The following is a 24,056-nucleotide window of genomic DNA, read 5'->3' as shown; positions in this document are numbered from 1 at the left end:
TTGGGGCGGCTGGGCTCCCCTCTCGTGGGCGCAGGGCTTCAAGGGTCTTCTGAGCCCCTTTTCTCACGCAGTCGGACCTCGGACGGGTGGACTGGTAAAGTAGGGGAGAGCGATCGGGATAGGGCACTTGAAGATGCCGTTCGTTCTCTGGGTGTGGACACATCACCACACCTGCCCAACAGACCCTGGCTGAACAAACTCCTTCAGGTCACCGGTGTGGCCCCTTTTAGAAGAGGAAAGGGGAGTGGAAAAGACCGAAGGAAGCAAATGGGGAAAGGGGGAGCCTCTCTGTGCGTTCTGGAGCCGGGCGGGCAGTAAGGTGCCTGGAGGAGTGGGCTGCGGGAGTGCTAATGTTCCCCCACCGGATCGCGAGTCTGCTCAGCATCCTTTCCCGGTCCATCTCCGCCTCCCTCCGCTCCCTGCCGGCGCGACTGATTGTAAGCATCGGCGAAGAGGGGCCTGGGAAGTTTGTGGCAACTTCTGCATCCCGGGAGCTACTCGGGCGCCGGGGCGCTCAAGTTGGAGCCGGGAGTTTGAAAGCGGCGGCACTCCCCATTTGGAGCCCTCGCTGGCTGTAGCGAGGCTGGTCCGGGAGAGGCTGCTGGCGTGAATGTGGGTTTGGAGTTGGGCAAGAGGCAGAAGAAAGGGCCATCCTCTTAGCTGGGGCCGGGACATCACAGGTGCAGCCTCGGAGTCCACACCGTGTCTCCCTCCTGCTCTCCAGACCCGAGCGCGGTGGCCTTTTCCTATTGCTCCAGTGCCAAGGCTCCTGGGGCGGCAGAACTGGGGTTTGGGAAACCACGATGAGAAGGACGAAGCAGGCAGGTGGCAGGTCCGGGGAGTGCCACGTGCGTACCGGGAAAACACAGGTTCCTCTTGGGATGACCTCAGAAGACCAACAGGGGAAAGGGGCATAGGGATCTCCTTGAAGGTTTTGGCCTTGGCCTCCACTGGGGTGTTGCAAATTTCACTAACAAATGTCAACCACAGGGTCCTCTCTCAAAGTGTCCTGGTTGGCAACTTTGACCTCTGCGCCCTTCCTTGGTGAACTTTCTCAGCAGCATTCCGGACTTACAAGCAAATGTTGTAAGACTTGGACTCCACATGGCTATAAAAGAGACAGGGAAAACAGAAAGATGCCCTATTCCCCGGAGAGAACCTTACTGCTCTGACTGACTGGGGTTCCATGTTTGCATACTTGGAGGCCAGGGGACCTGACTTTCTCAAGGGGGAGGGGGTAGGGTAAGAATGAGTAAAATGTGACCACTCGGTGTCAGATTTTGTCCTAAGCAATCTCTGATATTTACGGTGTTTGTACTGCTGACAGAGTAACTCATCCCGTTGAAACTTAGTTGAAATTTACACTCTATCTAAAGTGGATTTTTCTGAGATGTCAGTAATGTGAGATTTATTCTGTGGTCAAATGTAGCTGCAAAAATCAAAAACAAAAACCCATGCTTTAAGTCTGAAGAAAACCAAGGTTGAGGTGTTTGCTCTAAAAACCTCTCATCTCCTGTGTGGTACTAGTGCTATGATTTAGCAGTAGTCCTTTATTTCTATTGCATATTATTTTCGTAGAACAGTAGTACATTCATATACTGGCTGCTCGAGTCTGCTGGCAAACATTAGCATTCAAGCTTACATTTTTGACAAATGTGCAGACAGGAATAGCATGAATAGGCATCTTAAATATTAACAACCTAAGCATCTGTTGTGAAACAAATTTAATATATTTACTCTGTTTTTCTCACATTGTTAGAAAAGGTTATAATAAGTGCATAATTTCAACTTTAGTTAGCAGAAGTAACTGGCTGTATCTTTCACTACCTCTCCAAGTGTTTAACACAATCACCAGACATAAATACTTTAATTAACTTGGTTAAGCACATTATTAAATACACTGTAGACAATGTGTATATACTATATTAAATGTAACAGTAGCAAACTGTGTATTCTATTTATACACATTTTAAATGACTATGTATTTTATAAATATACCACATATGTTTATTCTTCATCTTCATTTGATACTTACTCATTTTTTTCTAATGAAAACAGTATTTTAAATGTAGAGTTGTTCAGTCATATGCAATACATAATATGTAAACAGTAGCTATAAAATACAAGGCATTGTCAAATTTGGATAATGCTACATCTAACATTATACAAGAGAAATAAAATCATGATTCAATTTTGTATTTCTTTCTGAATAATGAATATAAATGATGTATGAAAAAAGAATGAATAGGGATTTCCCTCCTAAAGTACTAGCTCCTTAAAATTTGGTAGGAGGGCAGGATGGGGTGAGAAAAAAGAGAGAGAAAACCTACATAACTTCCAAAAGTCTGAATAGTTATTTCCAGAATCAATGCATTCCTCACTTTCCCACAAGCTGAAATATGTAATAAATAATAGTTCTTTGTATGTAAAAGTATTCAAAAGGAATGTTTTTTGTTCAGATTTGTAAGAAATTAATATATTCTTTGGTCGATAATCTACAAAAGTAGTTCTTTTGTCTCCCAGCATCTTAAGAACGACAACAAAATGAATATTGGTTTATTTCTGCAAAGAAATCTGTTGCCAGCTATATGAACTTGTGATTAAATAAGACATGATATGCTGAGTGATGGTAAAGAAATCCTGCATTAACTTAGTAAAGACTAAAATATCTGGAGGAGAATTTTTAGTTCTTTTTCATATGACAGGTTGTGGATTGTAAATTAGGCCTAAAAGGTCAGGTGACAGGCACCTGTTCCTCATTATTGTAAAAATATTTTGGTTACAAACACTATTAAGCTAAACATAACATGGATATACAGCAGGGACTCTATAAAGCACTCTAGTGGGTTTTCATCTGCTCTGTAAATTTCCAAAAGGACTATACATAGATATACCCTTTACACACATCGTTTCTTCCATACATGTTGTCTTGGATGACTGTAATTAATATATTAGTACTTGGAATTGATGAAGCATATAAAATAAATGCATATGACTAAAGCAATCTTCAGACTATTTCTAGATGATGTAGTTGAATGCAAAAATGTTTTTAAATCTCTTTTTCCTTTTCAATATATTGATTATCAGAATTCTGTTCATGTTATAAATAGAAACCTCCCCAAATTGCCTTTTACACTTTTTAGATAAGATAGGTTCTTATTTTAAATGATGCCACGAAGTATTTTGCTCAGTACTCATACATAAAAAGCAAATTAGTTGCTATATACTGTCATAGCTTTATGGCATACATAAAATAGAAAAAACACATTTTACATGAATGCTGTTAGGAAGGGTATCATCATTTGATCTTCAAACTTGCCGCTTCTCTCAGGAGAGTTCAGCAATATTTCTATTGGAATTAAGGAATGGGGTTTGATTTTTATGAATGGTTTATCTTCAGATATTTCAGAGAGCAGAATAAGCATACATATTGAAAAGACCAAAGTGGCACAAGGTTGCAAAATATTAAAGGTGCCAGATGCTTTTAATTAACAAATGAGGACTACCTCGAGTAAATCAGATAACTCAGATTAAGTTCTATGATATTTCAAAATGTTTTTTGTCTTTTTCGGTTTTGTATGGTTTGTGCTTATTATATTAAGTATTCATTTTTAGCATTTGTGATCAGATTACAGAACAGTCATTACTCTTGCTTTTCAAATTGATTTGGTTTTCAAACTCTAAAACTCTGTGATGATTTTTACAAATTGGTTTACATTTTGACAGAACAGAGTTAAGTTAATTAATAGATCAGGCACGAAAAATCATCCACAGTAGGGTATATTTTCTGGTAAAATGAAAGTTATGTTTCAGCATGATGAGCATCAGGCTTCAGTAATCTGTTCCTCGTGTGGAATGAGCACTTCCTACTTCGAGCTAGCAGGCACCTACTGTTTATTTACGCTGCATTAAACTGACAGTGCAGCAATCAGAGGAAAAATATTACTTACCTTCCTGAAGTAAATACCAGTTTATAGGTTAGTGCACGTATTTATATTCCTGTCACCACTAAATAACGGCTCTGTCTCCATTTTAATACCTACCTGTGCTATAATCCAGGGCTTCAGACTCTTCCTAGTTGGGGATAGGGGTCGAGAGGAGTTTTTCTTATTTCCCTGTGGCAAAACTTTAAAGACAAGTAATTTCATCTTCTCCTTTCTGTCATGTGAGAACCAGTTGAAAGAAATGTTATGCACTTTTACTTTGCATACCTCAACTATAACATCAAAACCCCAAAAGAATCTGCATGCCACTTAAAATAGTCATCTTAAAGCAACCTCAGGATAAATATGTTCAAACACATTCAAATGTGTTTTGCTAAATTAACTTTCTACAAAGTTCCAAAAAGATTAAACTATTTGATTCCTCAGATAATAACTTCAATAAAATGTCTCCTCTTCCAAGTCTTACATGGAATGTTTGAGTTTTTAATGGAGTTCTGAAAATATGAATACAAAGTGGGGCTCATTGATTGATTTATTGATTGACTCTCTGAGCTTTTCTCTGAAAATAGTCTTACCTCCTTCATTTGACTTCTTGTTAATCTGCCATCCTTAAAATAAGGACGATTTCTACCTTGTTATAATACTACATGTATTTGTTGTTTTTCTTTTAAGTTAAAAATCCTTTCTCTTTCAAGACCCCTTTGAAACATCAAAATACTGTTAAAGTTGAATTCCAGAACTCACAATTAATTTGAGAAAAGGCTTATTTTCACTTAAGTTATCTAAGAAGCGGTTACACTTAAGTGTCTATACACAATTATCAATACCTAATCACATATTCCACTGACATCAGGGTAAATATAGTCTTAATACAACATATAAATCAAATCTGTTACAGAAGATTCTTCTCCACTATACCGAAGAAAAAGTGTCTACTATAGTAATTTATATATCGTTCCTAAATGATGTTCTCAATGGTAAGTCTATTTAAACTTGATGTCTTCATAGAGTGTGATCAACACATTAACACCCATTATTTCATACTTTTGAACTTATGCCAATGGTACCTTTTGCTGTTTATTTTTTTAAGTCTTTTTTGAGATTAGATATTTCAGAGTAAATAGATACAGATTGTGTGTATATCTATTCAGGGTGAGATTTAGTAGTGTAGCATTTCTCCAACATATTGACCTATTTTTATGCTTTCAAGTTATTTTGTATCACTTCTACAGTTGTTGCAGTTTGAAAGTTCATAATCGAAATTCTAATAACCTCTTTCAATGGAATTTCAAGGATGTAATTCAGTTTATGTGGTGATGTAGTTTAGTTGCAAGAGATGAAAATTAGTTAACTGGTACCTCAGGATTTATGTCCCTGGTTTCTGCTGAAATTTATTCAGTCCAGTTATTTGACATTTGGTAGAGAAGTGGCTTGTAATCAAAAATTAAGAGTTGGTTCAGTTTCCAGTGGAGGAAAGATTTTGCTGGATAAAACATTTAACTGTGCAATATTTTATTGCACTCATCACTCATTTTAGAGCCTGCTTATTGTTGCACACATTTTTGAATACCTAGGGGTGCACGTCCCCAGATGAGGCTGAAATGCTTGCAGAAGAAGCAGATGTCAGGCTGTACCTGGCTGTGCCTTTACTAGTACCTATGTGGACTTGAGCTGGCCCCCCCTCCTCTGCACCCCTTCCCCCCCAGGTGTGCAGGAAGTAGAGGGCGTTATACTGGGTGAAGTGGGTGGACTCTACCCAGAGCTATGACCTGATTTGTGACGCACCCTCAGAACTGCAGTAATGGTCCAGCTGCTTCACAGGCAACTGGTAACCACCTCATTTGGGGATGTTTCTGCCTTGCTAGCAGTGCCAGAGAAAACTTCATCATTGTCACCTCATCAAAGACTACTTTTTCAGACATCTCCTGTAGGGCTAGATTCGGAGAGCAGCTTCTGATATTTGGAGGGTAAGTGCCAGAAAAGTTACTATAATGTTACATATGGAGAATCAGGACTCCAGCCACAGTGACAGATAGGCATTGAGTGTTCGGAGGAGGGCTTTCTGTTGGGATGTTGCTTTTTCTCAGCTCTAGAAAATCTGGGACCAGATACTAAAAAAATTCTTCAATGGGCATTTCTCCCAGGGAGAATTATTAGACCTCCTTGAAATATTTAAAGAAAAGGTAGTCAGTAATCTGTGTGAGGGGGCAATTCTTTAGATTCAATTTTCCTGGAAGCTAGGCATGTAGTAGAGTTGATTGCTAGAGATTCCTCTATAGTCTTATTCAGTGGTTCCTGATATGCCATTAAGAGCATGTAAATGACAATTTGGCCTTTTAATGTTTATAATGTTAAGGACTTTAAGGCAAAAGAGGTTTTATGTTATAAATATTTTATTGTAATAATTATTGTAAATACAATAGAACCTAGTGTATGCAGATGTCTTTGAAATGGAGACAGTCTTGAATATAACATATCCATAATTAGCTGTTTGATATTGAATGCAATTGAATTTTCCTGTTCCAGTGAAACAGACAATGGAAATTATTGGGGACTAACAACAGGGCTATGTGATTCTTGATATAGCAAGCCTTTCTTTCCCCCCGAAAATATTTTATCAATGAATAAAGTACTAAATTAAAATGCATACAGTTTTAATTTTTTAAAAAAATCTATAGACTTCGTAAAATAATCCAAATGCTTCCCATTGTATTTTCACCAACTGACATGATACTTGGATAGATGTTCTGTTTAATGGTAGACAGTTATCTCCAGACTGTGGGAGGAAAAAACAATATTTTAATAACTACGTTTTAAAAATTTTCTTAGAGTTCCATTTCCCTTTGGGTGGTTTAAGAGGACTCAGAAACAATTTAGAACATTATCTTAAAAGTTTAACAATGACAGCTTGTATAAAATCACTGTATTTTAATAATACTGTATGCTTATTAGTGTTATTAGAGGAGTAGACAGTTAATTACAGCCTTTTCTGAGGCATGTTAACTATATATTAACAACCATGTTAAAAAAGAATGATGTATACCCTTAACATACAAGCGGCTGCTTGCTTATTCTTTAAAAAAATTCTTTTAGAAGTATGAGTCAGGGTTTTGGTTCAGAATTATGAAAGGTTTTCTATTAAAGCAACTTAATTTTAAAACTTTTCACTGGGTTATAAAATTTTTCTCCTTTTTTTTTTTCTTTCTATAGTGTTGACCTGATAGTTTTTGCCAGTGTCATTAGAAATTATTGCCCCTCAGTGGTTTTAGTTTTTCCAAATTGTATTTTGAGATAGCCATGTTTTCTGGTTTTTTGATGACTTTGGCCAACATAATCCATTAAAAGCTTATTCAATTGATTTTGCTCCTCTTAATACTTCTTTTAGTGTTATAATTTTAGTCACTTTTTCTTTAGCCAAATTGTGATTACTTCCAACTCTATATAATCTCATGTTTTACATACATTTCAGCAGTTAATCACAGAGGTAGTTCTAAGATTATTTCACTGTCTAAATCTCAAACCTGGATTTTCACTATGGCTTCCAGCATGACAAAACAATGGGTGACTGAAACTAGAGGGATTTAAAGCTAGACTTAGCCTTACTTAGACAATTCTATCAAATTGGTTAACTATTTGAATTATCTTGGTTGATTTGAATTTGTAGATCTCGTAACCTCGTAATATGCCTCTTAAAAACGCACTAGTATTCCCACTTTCTGAAGTTTGTAGAAGCTGCTATATATTTCTGTAAGTATTAAACTACAAAAAGTAAGTAATAAGGTACGTCTGTGTTATATAAAACAGAAAGTTCATAGTTAGCATTCTGTGCCTTGTACATATTGAGCACTCATTAAAAATTGCTAAATTAAAAATAAAATGTAAAATGTAGCTTGTGCCGATAAAGATTTATTGGCGAAGAGACTTTTCTTTCTAATTTTCTGTTTTAACTGGGGTTATCGGAACACTTAATCTGCATATGCCTCATTTTCTGGATAATTGGATTTTTTTTTTTTTTTTGGTAGCACCTGGGTCTCTGTTCTATCCTCATTGTCTGACCTTCAGTATTAGGTTAAGTATCCCTGCTCAGCTTCATTCTTTGGTGTTTGGTTGTGGTAACAAACAATACTGGAGTCAAACGGAGCACACTCCCCTGAATTCCTTGCAATTTGAGCCACCAAGTAGCCATCCTTCTGATATTCCAGAACCAAAAATACTATGGACTAGTGCCTCAAGGCTGATTGACCTTCTATCTGTTGTTTCCTACAATAATGATTTTTTTCAAGCTCCCATTGAATAAATGCTACTGTAATTATTGCATAAAGAGGTATTTTTCATTGCAGCTTAAATACATTGTTTGAAAAGTATTCTAAGATTTGGGGTGTTTGTATATGAATATTTTACTCCATTCCTTAAAACTAGTTCTGAAATTGCAGTAGGGTTGTGTTAGCTGCATCTAAAATATTCTGAAAAGTTCTAGGCATTCTATGAAAGTTATCTAAAAAAGACACTTCCTTTTAAAATTTATTTTCATTTTAAAATATGAGTGGGGCTGCTTGTAAGACAGTCTTATTTAGTTACACAAAAGACAGTTTCTTAAGTGGTGCACTGCTGTGTGACCTATTACATTATCATGCACATTCTGTCTCTTTAAAAACACAGTCTCCTCTATTTGCCCTATTAATTGTTGATATGTTGCCATCCACGAGACAAAAATTAGAGCTGTAATTAAATAATCATGTGATGCTCCTTAGTGCCAATGAGAGCAAACTCATTTTTCCAGGCCCTGATGGTCACTGATTATTGTATTACTACTGGCTTGCTTTATTTTTTTAATGATTCTCTATCTGTAGATTACCTAACTACTGTCCTTCTTTTCAAAATTAAAAAAAGTAGAAAACATTCAGTCAGTTAATTGGCTAGAGGTCCTCAGGGACATAAGGTAGACATACCTTTTTTTGCTTTTGGTCACCTGGTAGGTTCTTTAGGGAGGCTACATCAATGGTGTGGTTGCCTGCCATTTAATTTACACTGGTGTTTTGGCTGGGATGGAGGCATATGGGGAATGCCAGGAGAATTACAAAAGGAGCTGGGTATTAAAATTCAGAAATGATTAAAATTGAAATAAAAGGATGCTGCATCTTTGCCAGTACTCTGGCAGTCATAATGACACATAGAGATTAGTTTCCACCTTCATCTTTTCCTTCTTTCTCATTTCCTCTTGTTTATTGTTGACACATTTTCCTTATGTCTGTCTCCTGTCTCTGTATCTTTTTGCACCATTATGCATTCCTACTTCTCCCTCTTTCTTTAAGCATGGAGAAGCCTACTTAACCGTATTATAACAATAACAGAATAGGTTATTAATATTTAATATGCACATGATTAAAATTTCTCTCCCTTAAACATAGGTCAGCTGTATTATTACTAACCGGCATGTAATTTTTCATTTAAAATATTCTTATTCTGCCCCATGCCGTTTCTGAAATGCAGTCTACTTTAGTAGTGATTTAATACACAACGTTTAGAAAATTGTGGTCGGCTAGTGAGAAAAGAATTTACCAGTCATGGATAATCAATTATGCATGAATTCAAATGTAACAGATGGAATCTGGTGAGTTAAAGTTTCTCTTTGCCTTAGCGGTTTTTTTTTTATTTGTTTGTTTGACACCTGTCTCTTATATAGAGATAAACATCTAACATAGCATGTGAGAAGTTTAGTTATATTTGTATTTTCTCTTTCAAGTGAACTTAATTTTTTAAATTAAAGAAAGATATTTTTTATGTGGTCTTAAAGGTTATCAGACTCTATCCATTCATTTTATAGATACGAAACCTGATCCTGCTTAACTAATGAAGGATCACTCAGCTAGTGAGTAGAGTAAGAAGCAAGACCCAAATCTAGTTTCTCTATCTTTTCTCCACTACTTTTCCCACTATGCCATTTATGCTCCTTTTTTTGGGAGTTACTTAATAATAGGGGTATTATACTAACTCTGAGTTCTAAAGGCTTTCTGATGAAAACTGTGGTAGACTAGTTTTAAATTGTGAAATACTCTCTTGTATGACATGCAAATATTATCTGTGTACATATAAAAATATGCTATGTGTATATTTTATACATATATATATACTTATTCATACTTGGATGTTGGCCAAACAATTGGATTTTTCAAATCTATTGAGAATGAATGCCACAAGATTTGGTTTTACATCCTAAACTGCGGCATATGCCAACCTTAAAGATACATTTACACTTGGTTGCAGTGTTGTAAATTTTTAGTGACAAAACCCCTTTGTGCAAAACAAACTAAAAAGTTATTTTTGAGAGCCTTGTTACCTCAAAGAAGAGATAAAAGGTTAATTTTTATTAAATATAATGTGAGTATGTAGTGTTTCTTCAACTGTAGAAGTAATAGAAGAACAGTGGATATTGACCTTTAGAGCGGTCTAGTCTCAAAACAGAAAGCTGGTTCCCATCAAAATTTTTCATAATGTGCTATTTGTTTCTCTCCCAAGTGTATTTATGTATTAAATAATACAAATGAAAAGTCTTTGCAAAATAAATAAAAATAAATGATTAAAAAACAGCCTCAAGGCTCTCTAGTTCTTTAAAGTTCTACTGTGGCATTATTTGTCAACTTTTTGCTTCATATTGGCTCAAAATGTCCATGTATAGTCCATGCTAGTTATCTAATAAATTTTTAAATGAACACATTAATAAAGAAAAAGGCACCTACAAGATAGGTAACTGGATATGCTTTAACTATAGCTATACTGTGAAGCTGTTTTTTAGTATTGTATTTAATGCTTTTACACATAATAAATACATCTTTGTAAGTTGGTTTCACTATATTAGCATCCCTTAATTATGTGTATAAGAAAAATATAGATATGAACTTCGATAAAATGATTTACACACAAATTTCCAAATCATTAAAAACTCCATCAATACAGGAGTTCTTAATATAAAATCAGTAGGAATAGATGATATAAAAACTGTGGAACAGTACAGGAAAAGATATTTCAAATTATTATATGTAGAAATACTTTCATCCTTATTACTGTCACTAAAAAAGTGACCCGATTAAATTTGAAAACCTTTTTTTAAACAAAATTTTGTTTTATTAAAAAAGTAGAATCTAAAGTCCTTATATGTAGACAATTTACAAATTAGTACTTTATACAATTATTACAATTACAGCTGTGCTGCATACATGAGCATGACACTCAAAGTACTGTTTAACTGACAAAATCTATTTCATGCATATAGTTAATTTTTACTGTTTTGAAAAACATTCCAAAAGAATTTTTTGGACTTAAGGAACTCTTGTTTGTTTTTGTCTATGCTCCTTTCTCTTTTTTTGGCTAAGATATTGTATTGAATAAAACCTTAAAAGAGAACCATTTTCTTACACTGAAGGAACCTCAAAGTGGGTGGGATCTTGGTCTCTAATTACCAATCCATGTTAATTATCGTTGGGTCAGGTATTCATCATATTAATTATGTAGCATAGACTGGACTGTAGCTGTTAGCAGGTAAGGACAAAGCAATGTAAGATTGGGGGTGGGGATGGGATTGTTCAATGTGATATAGCTCATTGTTTCTCTGAGGCTTGGCATGATATTTTCATGATATTGGAAATACTGGAAGTGTATCTGCCAATGTTAGGCATACACGAAATATTGTTTTGCTTTTGTGTTTTTCTGAAAGTGTTTATGTGGTTATATATATATATAACAAAATATGTCATTTTGACTATTTCTAGGTGTACAATTCAGTGCCATTAATTACATTCACACCGTTGTGCACCCATCACCACAGTTTGTTTCCAATTCTTTTTCTATCAGCCCAAATACAATGTGCTTTAGTTTTGAATGTAATTTCTCCTTCACTTCAACAAATTTCAACTGTTATAGTAATATTTAATTATTGTCCAGGTGTGAAGCATTTGTTGCTGATGGTGGCTTTCCTTCCCAATGGGCAATGCCTCGTCCAGTGCCTTATGGTGGTGGGCATAGCAGTATAATATCAAATATTGCCTTTGGCTGATATTGCCACAAAAATGACCTGGACAAGGATTCAGGACCATTGTAACCTCAAATTCTTTCTCCCTCCAATTAAGCTAGGAAAGATTAGAAGTAACATTCACATCAACTAAGGAAATTTGGTTGATATGTACATCTTGGTTAAAAGTTGATTGGGAACAGTTGCTGTTTGATTTCACTGGAATTAAATATTGGAGGATTTTACCTCGAGCTTTCTGAGAATATTAAAGGCACAGCAGCTAGGTCTAGGATGCTTTGCAGTTGGCTCCTTGACATGGACAATCTAAATACTTTGGTTCTGTTCAAGCGCAGTGACAGTCTGGAAATAAGTTGAACAGTTTTCAGCCCTTCGAAGAGAAGCCCACTCAAGGTTGAACAGTTGTCTGGGAGAAAAATCATGTTATATTGAAAAAAGAATTAGAGGAAACTTGGATGGTTCTGGCTCCAGTAAATAATAGACTGGTTTGAGAACTGTACTTCCATGTATAATTTTGTGGTTAGTCACTTATGTCTGTGATGATAAATCACATACCTGCACAGGATTTCTGGCACCCCAGTAAATCTCAAACAAGTGTCCAAATGCTAGTTTATTATGGTTCCTCAAATAGCATGTATTTATTTGCCAAATCAATGATCCAAAAGCTTCCTGACTCCACTTTTATTACCTTTTTAGAAATTTGAAACAAGTAGCTTGCCCACACATACATTTCTCAAATTTTGGTCTACTGCTGGTTCCTACAATGGCGTTAGCTTTTCCAAGTGACTCCAGGAGTGAGTTAAAAACCACCTCAGAGATGTCCTGGCAGGCATATTTGATTCTTTATCTCTAAAACATCACCTAACCTGGTAGATGCCAAACCTGGCTGTACATCAGAATCACCTTGAGAGCTTTAAAAAACTGAATGTCTTCTCATCCTCAGCCATTCTGATTTAATTGCAGTGGGGTTTAGCCTGGACATCTGGATTGTGATCTCAGTACCTGGTTTTACTTCCTAAGATTGTCAAAGAGAATCCAGAAAAATATACATAAGTAAACCTTAAAGATGCTTCGAGTCTTGCAGTTTGGAGAGGCAGGCAGAGAGAGAGAGAGGAAATGTCACATTGCATTCAGGACAGGCAGTGTGATGGAGCACGGAGAAGGAAATAACTAACAGCTGGGGAAGGCTTCGGACTGAAAAGGGGAAATCAAGCCGCACATTAAAGGAGAGAGCAGAAATGAGGTCCTCAAGTGAGAAGGGTCAGGAAGGGTACTCCACGAGCTATAGGAAAAAAAGGAGGCATCTTTGTGGACTCTAGGGCAATTTCAAGAATGCTTCCTTCTTCTTACTCGATTTTGGATCTGGGTCTAGATAAAGGTACCAGTTTTGATGGCATTATTATCATTGTGCCTTGTCAAATAAGTGATCCATACTGACATCCATGGAAGGAAAGGTAGCTAAAATTTTTTTTTCTAATAAAGTTCCCAATAAAACAGTATTATTTCTGAGTAAAAGGCCCAGATATCCTGTTAGTTTCCAGAAGCCAGCTGCAATGGCTGCTCATTTTCCCTCTCCAGATCTCCTAAAACAAACATAAACATTGGTTTTTTCCCCCTCAACTATAATGACCTTTGTCTATTAAAACTGTATCATGAATTACTACTCTGTATTTACATCTATGCCAAGTAATTAGGAAACAACTTTTGATCGCTATCAGTCTAGCTAAAACTGAAACCCAACTTCTTAGGGGAAGAAAACAAAACCAAAAAATCCTTAAACCCTATATTTAGAGTTCATTATCATCACTCCTTTAACTCCCCTGCAACATTTTGAAGCTTTTTGCCATCACACTCTGCAGAGCATCGTTATTTGTTATCTGGATGCCCTCCCAGTTCTAGTAGGTATCTACATTAATGCTTCCAAAAGAGCCATTTCTAAGGGTAGCTATGCTTATATAATGTAGGTACAGGGTTAAGGGTGGGAATGACTGTGGTTTCTAACTTCACCTATGAGATAGTTAAATGTTCATGGAAAGCAGCTTTTGGAGTAAACACATTATTTAAAATGTATTACAGAACCCTTTCAAGTACAGACATGTCTAGAAAGTTCTTAAATTTGTGTTTAGCAGTATATAGGTCTCATTTCATGCAACTTTACAGATCTACAGGCTAATTCTAAAATGGAAAATTATCTTGATTCAGACGTCATTGGAATGTCTGAAGGTCATTTAGCACCTCTAAGACTCCTCGTGGCCAGGTCTTGGATTCCCTTAGTTGTCTTTTAAAGGAGTTCTCTAGGGTAAGCACTATCCAGTGGAACTTTCTGCAATGGGGAAGTTTTATAATCTACACTGTCCACTTAGAGTATTAGTCACATGGGCTATTGAGCACCTGAAATGTGAATGAGGAATTAAATTATAAATGTTACTTAAATTAATTCAAATTTAAAGGATATAGCCACCTTCTTCAATGTTCCCTCTTCCTACAATCTCTCTAAAAAATTGTCAATGCAATTTGTAGTGGAAATTGGTTGCAAGTGACACTGTGAGCTTTTGTTGCCATTTATTCATTTATAAGATAAATATTACAAGGACACTGTCCAAATTCTTAGTAATATGGCCCCGAGCAAGATACCCAGTCTCTGCTCTCATAGGGCTTACAGTCTAGTAACGGAGACATTTATTAAGCCAGTAATTACCCAAATTGTTAATTAATTAAGACTGTGATGACTGTTTCAAAGGAGAGATACAAGATTCTGTGAGGGTATATAATGGGGGCCAGAACTTCTTGCATAATTACTCAGTAAGTTTAATCAGGGTTCTAATTATTAACTAGACAAGAAAAGCATGAGGCAGCTTCCTTTCCCCAAGTTCAAGGCTGGGTCAGGTTGGCTGCAGGAGGCACAGCTCTCAGAGTAGGGCAGCTAGCATGTGCCATGCCATGACCTCCAAAGAAGTGGGATCTGTTTAAGACGTAGGATCTTAATCTGATTAAGCTGTGTGCACACACATACTGCAAACTTCTGAACTTGAACAAGTAGATTTTTCCCAAACTATGCAGTTGTAATGATGTCGGTCACAGATAATATGTGAGAAGAAGGGTGCAATGTTTACAGGATATTGCATTTCTTCTCCAATACATATTTTGACAAAGTTGTTTGGGCTGCAGCCCCTGCTTTTTCCTCCCTGCTCTTTCAAATTGGTATTTGGTCCATTCAGGAAACGATGCAGAAATCTGTCCTGACATCCCAGACAGACAAAATGAGACACATGACAGCAAAACATATGGCTGAGATACACATCCTTATATGGCCAACATAGACCATATTCCCAGAAATTCATATATGGAAAACACCACCTGCAGCTAAAGCCAAAAAACAAAGAGTTGACACGACAAAAAGAGCAATATGCTACATAAATTGTGCTGCTTTAAAAGTGTAGAGATAGCCAACTGTATTTGAATTTAAAAAGATGAAAAAAAAAAAAAGAAAAAAACCATGTCCTTAGAAAGTGTTATGGTGGTAAGCATTGTTTTGCTAACACAGCCACTGGCGGAGTTGCTATATCTTAAAAGCATTCGAATTCTAAATGCTTTTTCTGTTTATTACAAATGTATGTGCTCTTCAGAACTCTGAATGTGTTTTAATGCATTCGGATATCTGCCTGCCTATTTATCTTAATACATTGCCATCTGAAACATGCAGTAGTCCCTTCATTAAGTTTTTAAAAATTTTGTGTGTAGCCAGGATAATGCCTTCTCATGTGATAGAAAATTGATGCACTCTATTTTAAATGTGCATCCACATGTTAAATAGTTCATGTATTTGAATTGCAATATTTTATGTTCTTGAGGTTTTCTATTTTGATGGCCAGATTTATGACGTTTATTTTAACTTTCTTCAATACTTTCTTGCATCATAATTGCTTAATATAAGATCCCTGTGTTGATGTTTTTTCCTCCCACTGTGATAGTTTATGCCTAGGAAGGTGATATTTTCTTAATTATTGCTATGATTTGAATACTTGTCCTCTCCAAAACTCATGTTGAAATTTAATCCCCAATGTGGCAATATTGAGAGGTGGGGCCTTTAAGAGGTGTTTGGATCATGTGGGCTTTGCTCTTGTGAATGGATTAATCCATTCGTGGATTAATGGGTTAATGGATTAATGGGTTATCATGGGAGTGGGACTGGTGGCTTTGTAAGAAAAGGAAGAGAGCCCTGAGCTAGCATACTCAGGCCCCTTGCCATGTAATATCCAGTGCCACCACAGGACTCTGCAGAGAACTCCCACAAGGAAGAAGGCCCTCACCAGATGAGGCCCCTCCACCTGGAATTTCTCAGCCTCCACAGTGTAAGAAATAAATTCATTTCCTTTATAAATTGCCCAATTTCAGGTATTCTGTTATAAGGAACAGAAAACAGACTTAAGACAAATTTCTTTCTTTTTTTGTTCTTTATTTTTAATCTGGCTTTACACTGACCAATACTCAGTGGCTTATAATGAAATATTCTAAAGGGTAGTTAATATATAGTAATTTCATCAGTGATGTATACCACTAGTACATAAACCTCTATGTGCCATTTTACTTATGTCATTTCTTATAATATAGTTGGGGAATAAAAAATGTGCTTGAGGGAAAGTTTATTGTGCTATATTGTTATTCATTATAATATAGTCATTATTAGATGCCTTTATGCTCATTTGTTCTTTTTACCATTTTCCAAGGCCATGTCAGTCCTTATTACATACTTCCATGTTTTGTGTTTATGAATAGATTTGTGACTCCTAGATAAAAGGTGCTATTCAAATTTAAGGATTGCTGTATTAATTCCCATATTATATTAGCATTGACCAGGTCATCAGGAGGGTAAGGCAATCAGATGGCATTTTGTCTTATTTATTTCTGTAAAATGATGTAATAAGCATATTTACAATATTTTATTTCAGTCTATCTTAATATTGATATTTCCAGTGATCTTTGTTTAGTGGTGTTTTCTCTTAGTTTAAATTTTATTTTGCCCAACAGCTTTCTCATTTCTTATACTTTAGCTAACATATCTTCCTTCAGATTTCCCCACATTTTAACTTTTAAAAATTTACTATCATTTGGGCTTTTTACTAAAAATTTGCCTTAAATTTCTTTTCCTATTTTTGATGCTGTGTTTTCTGTTTTATTATCACATTCATTCTTTTGCTCAAGGCTTGGGTTTGTGTGCCAAGATTCATGGTTGCCTTCCCAGATTTTGACTAACCTTTCTGGTTTGTGGGTGAAACGGTGCCATTAGAGTGATATATTTTCATTGTGTTTCTCCTAAACTTACTCTCCCCCAGGAGGTCATCATTTCCTACACTTTTCTGCTTTACCTTTTGGCTTTTCTTTAGATTTGTAATGTAAACAGTGTGCCTTTAGTGTATTGGTGGCTTTACAGAGCTTAATTTGCATGTTTCCCTCATATCTCAGTACTTGTGCTAACTTGTTGCTTTTTTATGTGTAACAAAATGTTTATCTAATTTTTCTCTTTTCCCTACCAGCATATTCTGGAAAATAATTCTTATTTTTGTTGTTTAATGATTAACTGCCTTCAGGGTGCTAAAGTGCTAGAACTAAAACCTAAGCGATAAATGATGCATTTCTATTTTGGGTTAGATTATAACATTATTTTTACATGAACTATATTTAATAGATTGTCTAAATAAGAGGATCGTACTTATGTGGTAATGAACATTTAACTGGGTAACCTACCCTACATTACAGAAGTGTTTATTGCTACAACAGATGTATTTACCAACCCAAACTTTCCTTTTTTGCCCAGGGTAAATTATTTGAAGAATGATAGCATCTTTTCCTTTATAATAACAAGTCAGGTCTCTTTCAAGTGACCCAAATTTTGTTTAACTCGGCCACGTATTTCTTCTTCCAAAGTATTCTATGGCTCAGAGGTGAGGGCGATTTGAACCAACGTCTGACTAGTACAGAAAGCTCTTACTCAGTTCTTTCTAATGTTGGCTCTTCATAGTTTAAGGACCACCCTCCTTAGAGGATAAACACTCGGAGCGTTTCGAGGCTCCTGGCCTTTATTGCTCTACAAATGTTTCTGCACCCTCCGCGCTTCTCCGGAGAGATCTGCCTTCCGTCTGTACCCCTCCAGCCACTTCCTGATGTCTCCCTACCTCAGTCCTCAGAGCCTGTCACCTGCGTACCCGCGCCCTTCTCCCGCGGGGCCGGTGCGTCCCCCTGTCCCCCCACCCCGCCTGTCCCTCTGCGACGCTCCAGGCGTACTCCTTTTTGTGGCTTTTGTGGCGTGTGGGTGGCTGGTTAGTTTTCTCCCCTGGCCCTCGCCCCCTCCTCCCCGTCATTTTCCTTCCCCCCGCCCCCCGTGCCCGTCCTGCCCCTCCTCCCTCCTCCCTCCTCCCTCCTCCCTCCCACTCACACACCTGCCCCTGCCGCCCGCGCGTCGCGCGCTCCCCTCCCCGCTCCGGCGGACGCTGCCAGGGAAGCCCCCTCTCCTCCTCCCCTCTGCGCCCTCCCTGGCGCGTCTGGCGGCGGCCGGCGCTAGCCCTCGCGCAGCGCCCTGTTATTCTGGGTATTGTGTGTAATAAATGTCGGGCCGCCTCACTCTAATCAAGCTCATTACAAATTCTTGCGCGCCCAGGGCCGGAAATCGTGCGCTCCCCCCCTTCCCTCACTCATTCACTAGTTACTTGTCTTTCGGCTTTTTAACTCGCCGCCCCCGCCCCCTCCCCCAATCCCGGCCCTCCAGCCCGGGTTTTAATCCCCATCCCTTTTCCGCCCGCTCCGTGCACCCTGCCCCCCCACGCCGCCTTCCTCCTCGGCTCCGCACCCCCTTCCTCCTCTCCTCCCCCCTCCTCCTCCGCCGCCGCCGCCGCCGCCACTTTCTCGCTCGCTCCCGTTCCCCGGACGCGGCGGATGAGCCGGCCCCGCTGGGGAAGGCTCCGGGCGGCGGCGGGCGGCCGGGAGGAGGCTGCGTGCTCGGGGCTGGGGCTGCGAGCGGGGTGATTTTGTATTAAAATGAGGAGGAGGAAGAAGAGGCACCCACAGCGGCAGCGGCGGCGGCGGCGGCAGCAGCAGCAGGAGCAGCGGCGGAGAGGGCTGCAGCCCGGGCGGACGCGCGGAGCCGAGCGGGGCACGGCAGCGGCGGCGACAGCGGCCGGGATGAGTCAACTAATAATTTAATGGGGGCAGAGACGGCAGCGAGGGGGAGAGCGAGCGAGGGAGAGAGCGAGAGAAGCAGCCCCGTCCGGGGACTCGCGCTCACACTCACGCACACACACACAAACACACACACACCTCTCCCTGTGCCACCCAGCAACACCCGGCCTCGTCACAACAACAACAGCCGCGGCCGCCCTCTAGCCTGCCTGGGGGCCCAGCCGAAAGCCAGGGCGACTCCAGAGGACGCTGCCCGCCCCCCTCTTTCATTTCAGGAAACTCCTGATCAGTTTTGTTGGGGTTTCTGGGTTTCTTCCCCCCCCAAGTCCTAGTGCCATTGTGGTGCTCGTTGTTTACCTCGGACTCTGGACGAGTGAGAGCTTGGCGACTTTTTGGGGGGAGGGGGCGGGGAGTTTGTCGCTGCCTAGGCGGTGGAGGTGGCTGGGGGTGCCTTCTGATCTTCCTCCTCCTCCCCCTCCCCCCGAACCTCTTCTTTCCTCACTTGCTGGGATCCCAGACGCTCACAGCCCCGCGTCAATGGGCAGGGAGAGGGTCCTTGGGGCTGTTGTCAGCGAGGGCAGAATCAAAAGTGGCATTTTAGTGCCTTTCCGGGGCTTTTTTCGCGACCCTCTGCCCCCCACCCTCGCTGTCCCCCGCTAGATGCCCTCGTTGGGGTTGCGAGGCTGTGGGGAAAAGTTTAAGGTTTGTTAATATTAGTCGCGATTGTTGGGGAGGGGGGTGGGGGTGATTGGAAGGGAGGCAAGGTGGCCTTCCCAGTGCGCGTTCTTCGGGTTTGTTGGAGAATAATATTGCAAGTGACAGCCAGAAGTAGACTTTCAGTCCTCACACCGAAGAACCCGAGCGAGCAGGAGGGAGTGAGAGACGCGAAGGGCCTTTTTTTTTCCTTTTTGAAGACATTGTCCGCAGTGAATTTTTTTTTTTTTTAAGAGAATCCTCAGTCACCACCTCGTTTCCCCAGCACCGTCACAGTGTACAGCTCATAACGGGTTTTGCTTTGTTTTTACGATTTCCCCCCAACGAATCACTTGTCAGATCAATTTTATCTTCTTCCTCCTCCCTGCTTCCCACTCTCCCCTCCTCCCCATCGCAAACCCAGTTCTCTGAGGTTAGACATTTTACAAACGCATATATGTTGGTTTTCGAATTGTGATTTTTTTTTTAAAACCCCTTTCTCATGGCTACTCTTCTAGACGTTTATTTCTGCCCTTCCCCCGCTTAGGGGGGCGGGGGTAGGGGAAAGGAAAAATAATACAATTTCAGGGGAAGTCGCCTTCAGGTCTGCTGCTTTTTTTTTTTTTTTTTTTTTTAATTAAAAAAAAAAGGACATAGAAAACATCAGTCTTGAACTTCTCTTCAAGAACCCGGTCTGCAAAGGAAATCTCCTTTGTTTTTGTTATTTATATGCTGTCAAGTTTTGAAGTGGTGAGTTTCAGGTCGGTTTTGCTAATTTCACTCAGTAAAACTGCAGTGTTTCTGTTTCTAGATAGTACTTTGCTTCTTTGTCTCTTTAAAAGGTCACAGTGAAAGCTTGGCCTGGATCGTGCCGGCCATATGGAATGGATAAGGGCACAATCTTAAAATGTGATTATGGGGTTGTGTGGGGACGAAGGAGGCGATCCAGCTAGAAACTCATTGAAAAGGATCTCACTTTGCAAAAAAATCGGTTCTTAAAAAACTAGAATTTCGTGCTTTTCTTTCTTTTTAAAGGAAATAATTGTTACTGAGTTCACTGTTTTATTAAGTAATTATCATATATGGTCTTAGTTTATGGGCAGATAAATGGGATTTTCAGAAAGTAGCTTGCTTTCTGTGTGGCAACCAGACATTACACTAAAATGGGTTGTAACATGTGTAACTCAAAAGAAACTCTTCAGCCTGGCATCTGTTGAGACCATAGTTAGTTCCTGCTGCTGTCATCCAGGCAGGCCTGTTGGAGATTGCTCTTTTCAATTCCAAACTGTGGTTTGGTGAACTTTAGCCCGGGCATAGAGTTTAAATGAGTAAATTGGGTGTTTTATGTGCATTTAATTTTGGTTTGTAATGTGAAGCTTTTTACACCATGACTTAGTGTTTAATAGATGCTTATAGGTGGGTATTCAAAGGACAGTTTTTCATGACCTATATGATACTTTGATTGTCAATACATTAACTAAATTATAATATATCACTTTCATTTGCTGTACAGTTTATAGTGTTGTTAAGCTTCATGATTACTTAATATGTTTTATAGCATTAACTTTGATGCTGTTGTCTACACCCCCTCCCTTTTTTTCCTCTTAAATTGCCCCAAGGGCTAAACATTTTTCTTTTCAAATCATATGTTTTAAAATTCATCTTCTGCTCTAGGATGAGGCAACCAATTTCAGAAAAAGCAGCTCTGTATTATCCACATGAAACATTATAAAGAGTGTTTTGAATAAGTTAATAATCATTGCTTTCTAATTTTGGCTTTAGACTGCAGTTTAATATAATGGAAAAGAGTAATCTTGATAAAAAGTGGTTTAAAAAGGCACATTTATTGTTAATGAACCTCATAACCAAAAACAGATGGGACCTCGATCAACGGTAAACCTTTAGTTCTCAGTGTGCCACTCTGGAGTACAAAGATAAATAGCCGTTAATTTTTCTCAAACTTTATAGTTCTTCAATTGGCATTCTTAAGGTTGCTTTTAAACTTCCAGATTAACATTATTGCCCCCCTTTTCTTGATTATATGGTGAGAAGTAGGCTATGGTTAAACAGAAGAAAAAAATGTTTACAGAAAAGCCATGCTAACACAAACTGGCTTTCAACAAATCCAGATTTAAATAGCTTCAGTGTAACAATTTACAATAAAAACAAGCCATGTCAAATTACTAGACAGCTAGGAAAAATGGTAATTATTCTCTCTGGTTTTCCTAAATATGATGCCTTATTTTCATAAGCTCAATATTTCAAATACCATCAAAGTTCATAAAATAATTCTACTTACCTGTTCTTATCAATTCTAATTAAAACTATGCTTTAAAAATGACTTTGATATTATCTAATCACTTTACTATAAATGATGTGAAAATTGATGTCTAGTATATAACTGAAAATAATTATCTGTTAATTTTTTTGAGGTTAATTACAATGTTAACGCCATTGCATGCTGAGGTTGTTTCTGAATACTGGATATTTTGTTTTACCAGTATCATCAAGGTTTTGTGTGTGTGTGTGTGTGTTTTTTAATTGAGCTTGGCACTTCAACCTAATGTGTATATCACAAAGTGTATTCTAAATTTTTAAAAAATATTTATTGTTAACAGCCCTCTATTACTAATGGACACCTAAATACTACAAAACACATGAGTTTTAATGCATCAGTACATTGGATATTTGAAAACCCTTCACTTCTTCCTGTTTCCTTAGGGGTAAACTGATCCAATCACATGTTTGACCCAAGACTTGACTAGATCTGTCACATAACTCTTGAAACTTTGATAATGGAAAACTTTTTCTATGCATTAACTTATAAAAGTCAGTGGGGAGTTTAAAAAACAGTTAGATGTTTGTTACCTTCTTTTGAGATTGTTTATGATTTTTCTCAGAATTTATATCCATACACATATAAAACATTTTGTATGTATATGTATATTACATGTACATACACATATAAACATATACATTAGATTTCTAACATTTTGAACTGTGATCATGTTTCCATCCTTTATTAAAGTGTTTCTGCTGTATTTTGTAATGAGTTTCTAATTGTTAAAAATTGGGACTACGTAAATAAAATTAGCTGTTTTCTTTTTAGCTATACTTGTGATAATTCTTGTTCTAAAAGTAAGCCCATTTCTCCCCACTTAGTTTTTTTTATAGGCCAATTGCCTTTTTATTCGTGTGTATTGGTACAGTTTCCACAGATCATTTTGTTAATTTAAATAAGAATGTAAGGCTATTATCTAGAAATATAGTAACATCTGTATCATATCTAGATAGGCCATTTTACCAATACATTATATTTGTGGAGAGATACCTAGAGCTAAAACATTTACATAGGGCACATATATACACGTAGGTCCCCACCCAATTATAACATGTCTTCTTTTTAAATTCTGGCAGGTGATCTTTAGACAGTGACTGAGTATGGATCATTTGAACGAGGCAACTCAGGGGAAAGAACATTCAGAAATGTCTAACAATGTGAGTGATCCGAAGGGTCCACCAGCCAAGATTGCCCGCCTGGAGCAGAACGGGAGCCCGCTAGGAAGAGGAAGGCTTGGGAGTACAGGTGCAAAAATGCAGGGAGTGCCTTTAAAACACTCGGGCCATCTGATGAAAACCAACCTTAGGAAAGGTAAATACTTTCAAGCCAAATCCTGGAAAGCTGAAAGCCCTATTGTCTACACAAGGCCACACTGGGGGGGAGGTGGGGTGGGGGGGAGTGGCAGAACATGTTTTGTATAGCCTGCCTTTATTCTCTTTATGATCTTAAATTAGTTATATTCTGGGTCCTTAGTATCAATCATGTTGGAAAGTATAGGCTCCATGCTTGGGTGGAGCGTTTTACTATAGACTGGAATCATTGAACATTTTGGATAATAAGGACTGAATTAAATATAATGGTTTTAGTTTACGCAAGGGTCCATTCAAAAGGTGTTACAGTAGAGGATCGTAGGCGGCTGTTGCTTTAAACTAACCTGATTAAGAATAAAACACTTAGGTGGTTTGAGAGCTACTCTAGCTTCTTCCTAAGATTTTTAGTTGTAAGGCAGTTTCAGAGATCTTGGAAATCTTATGTAGACGTTTGGTAATGCTATTTTTTGTGGCTTATTTTCTTAAGAGCAAATTCATTAGCAGTAAAAATTCTGATGATCCTGTTTTTTAATTTTTGTTTTAATTGGGTATTTTTGATGAAGAAAGAACAG

General features: G+C 38.2%; 1 protein-coding gene across 3 annotated transcripts in view; it reads left to right on the top strand.

Annotated features, from left to right (window-relative positions):
- Nucleotides 1-24,056, top strand: part of SATB1 (SATB homeobox 1) — a 96,639-nt gene that overhangs the window by 218 nt on the left and 72,365 nt on the right. The window contains exons 1-2 of one of the 3 annotated variants that reach the window (XM_008009248.3): nucleotides 20,447-20,583; nucleotides 23,251-23,485. In XM_008009248.3, the coding sequence (XP_008007439.1) occupies nucleotides 23,275-23,485 (211 nt within the window). In that variant the 5' untranslated portion in view covers nucleotides 20,447-20,583; nucleotides 23,251-23,274. Of the gene's footprint in view, nucleotides 1-20,446; nucleotides 20,584-23,250; nucleotides 23,486-24,056 lie in introns of those variants that run through there. The other 2 variants (XM_008009249.3, XM_008009253.3) reach the window with 2 other exon arrangements.

The sequence above is a fragment of the Chlorocebus sabaeus genome, chromosome 15 (assembly GCF_047675955.1).
Source record: "Chlorocebus sabaeus isolate Y175 chromosome 15, mChlSab1.0.hap1, whole genome shotgun sequence".
Classification (NCBI taxonomy): domain Eukaryota; kingdom Metazoa; phylum Chordata; class Mammalia; order Primates; family Cercopithecidae; genus Chlorocebus; species Chlorocebus sabaeus.
Note: the sequence above shows the minus strand (reverse complement) of the source record. Positions and strands in the feature narration are given on the sequence as shown.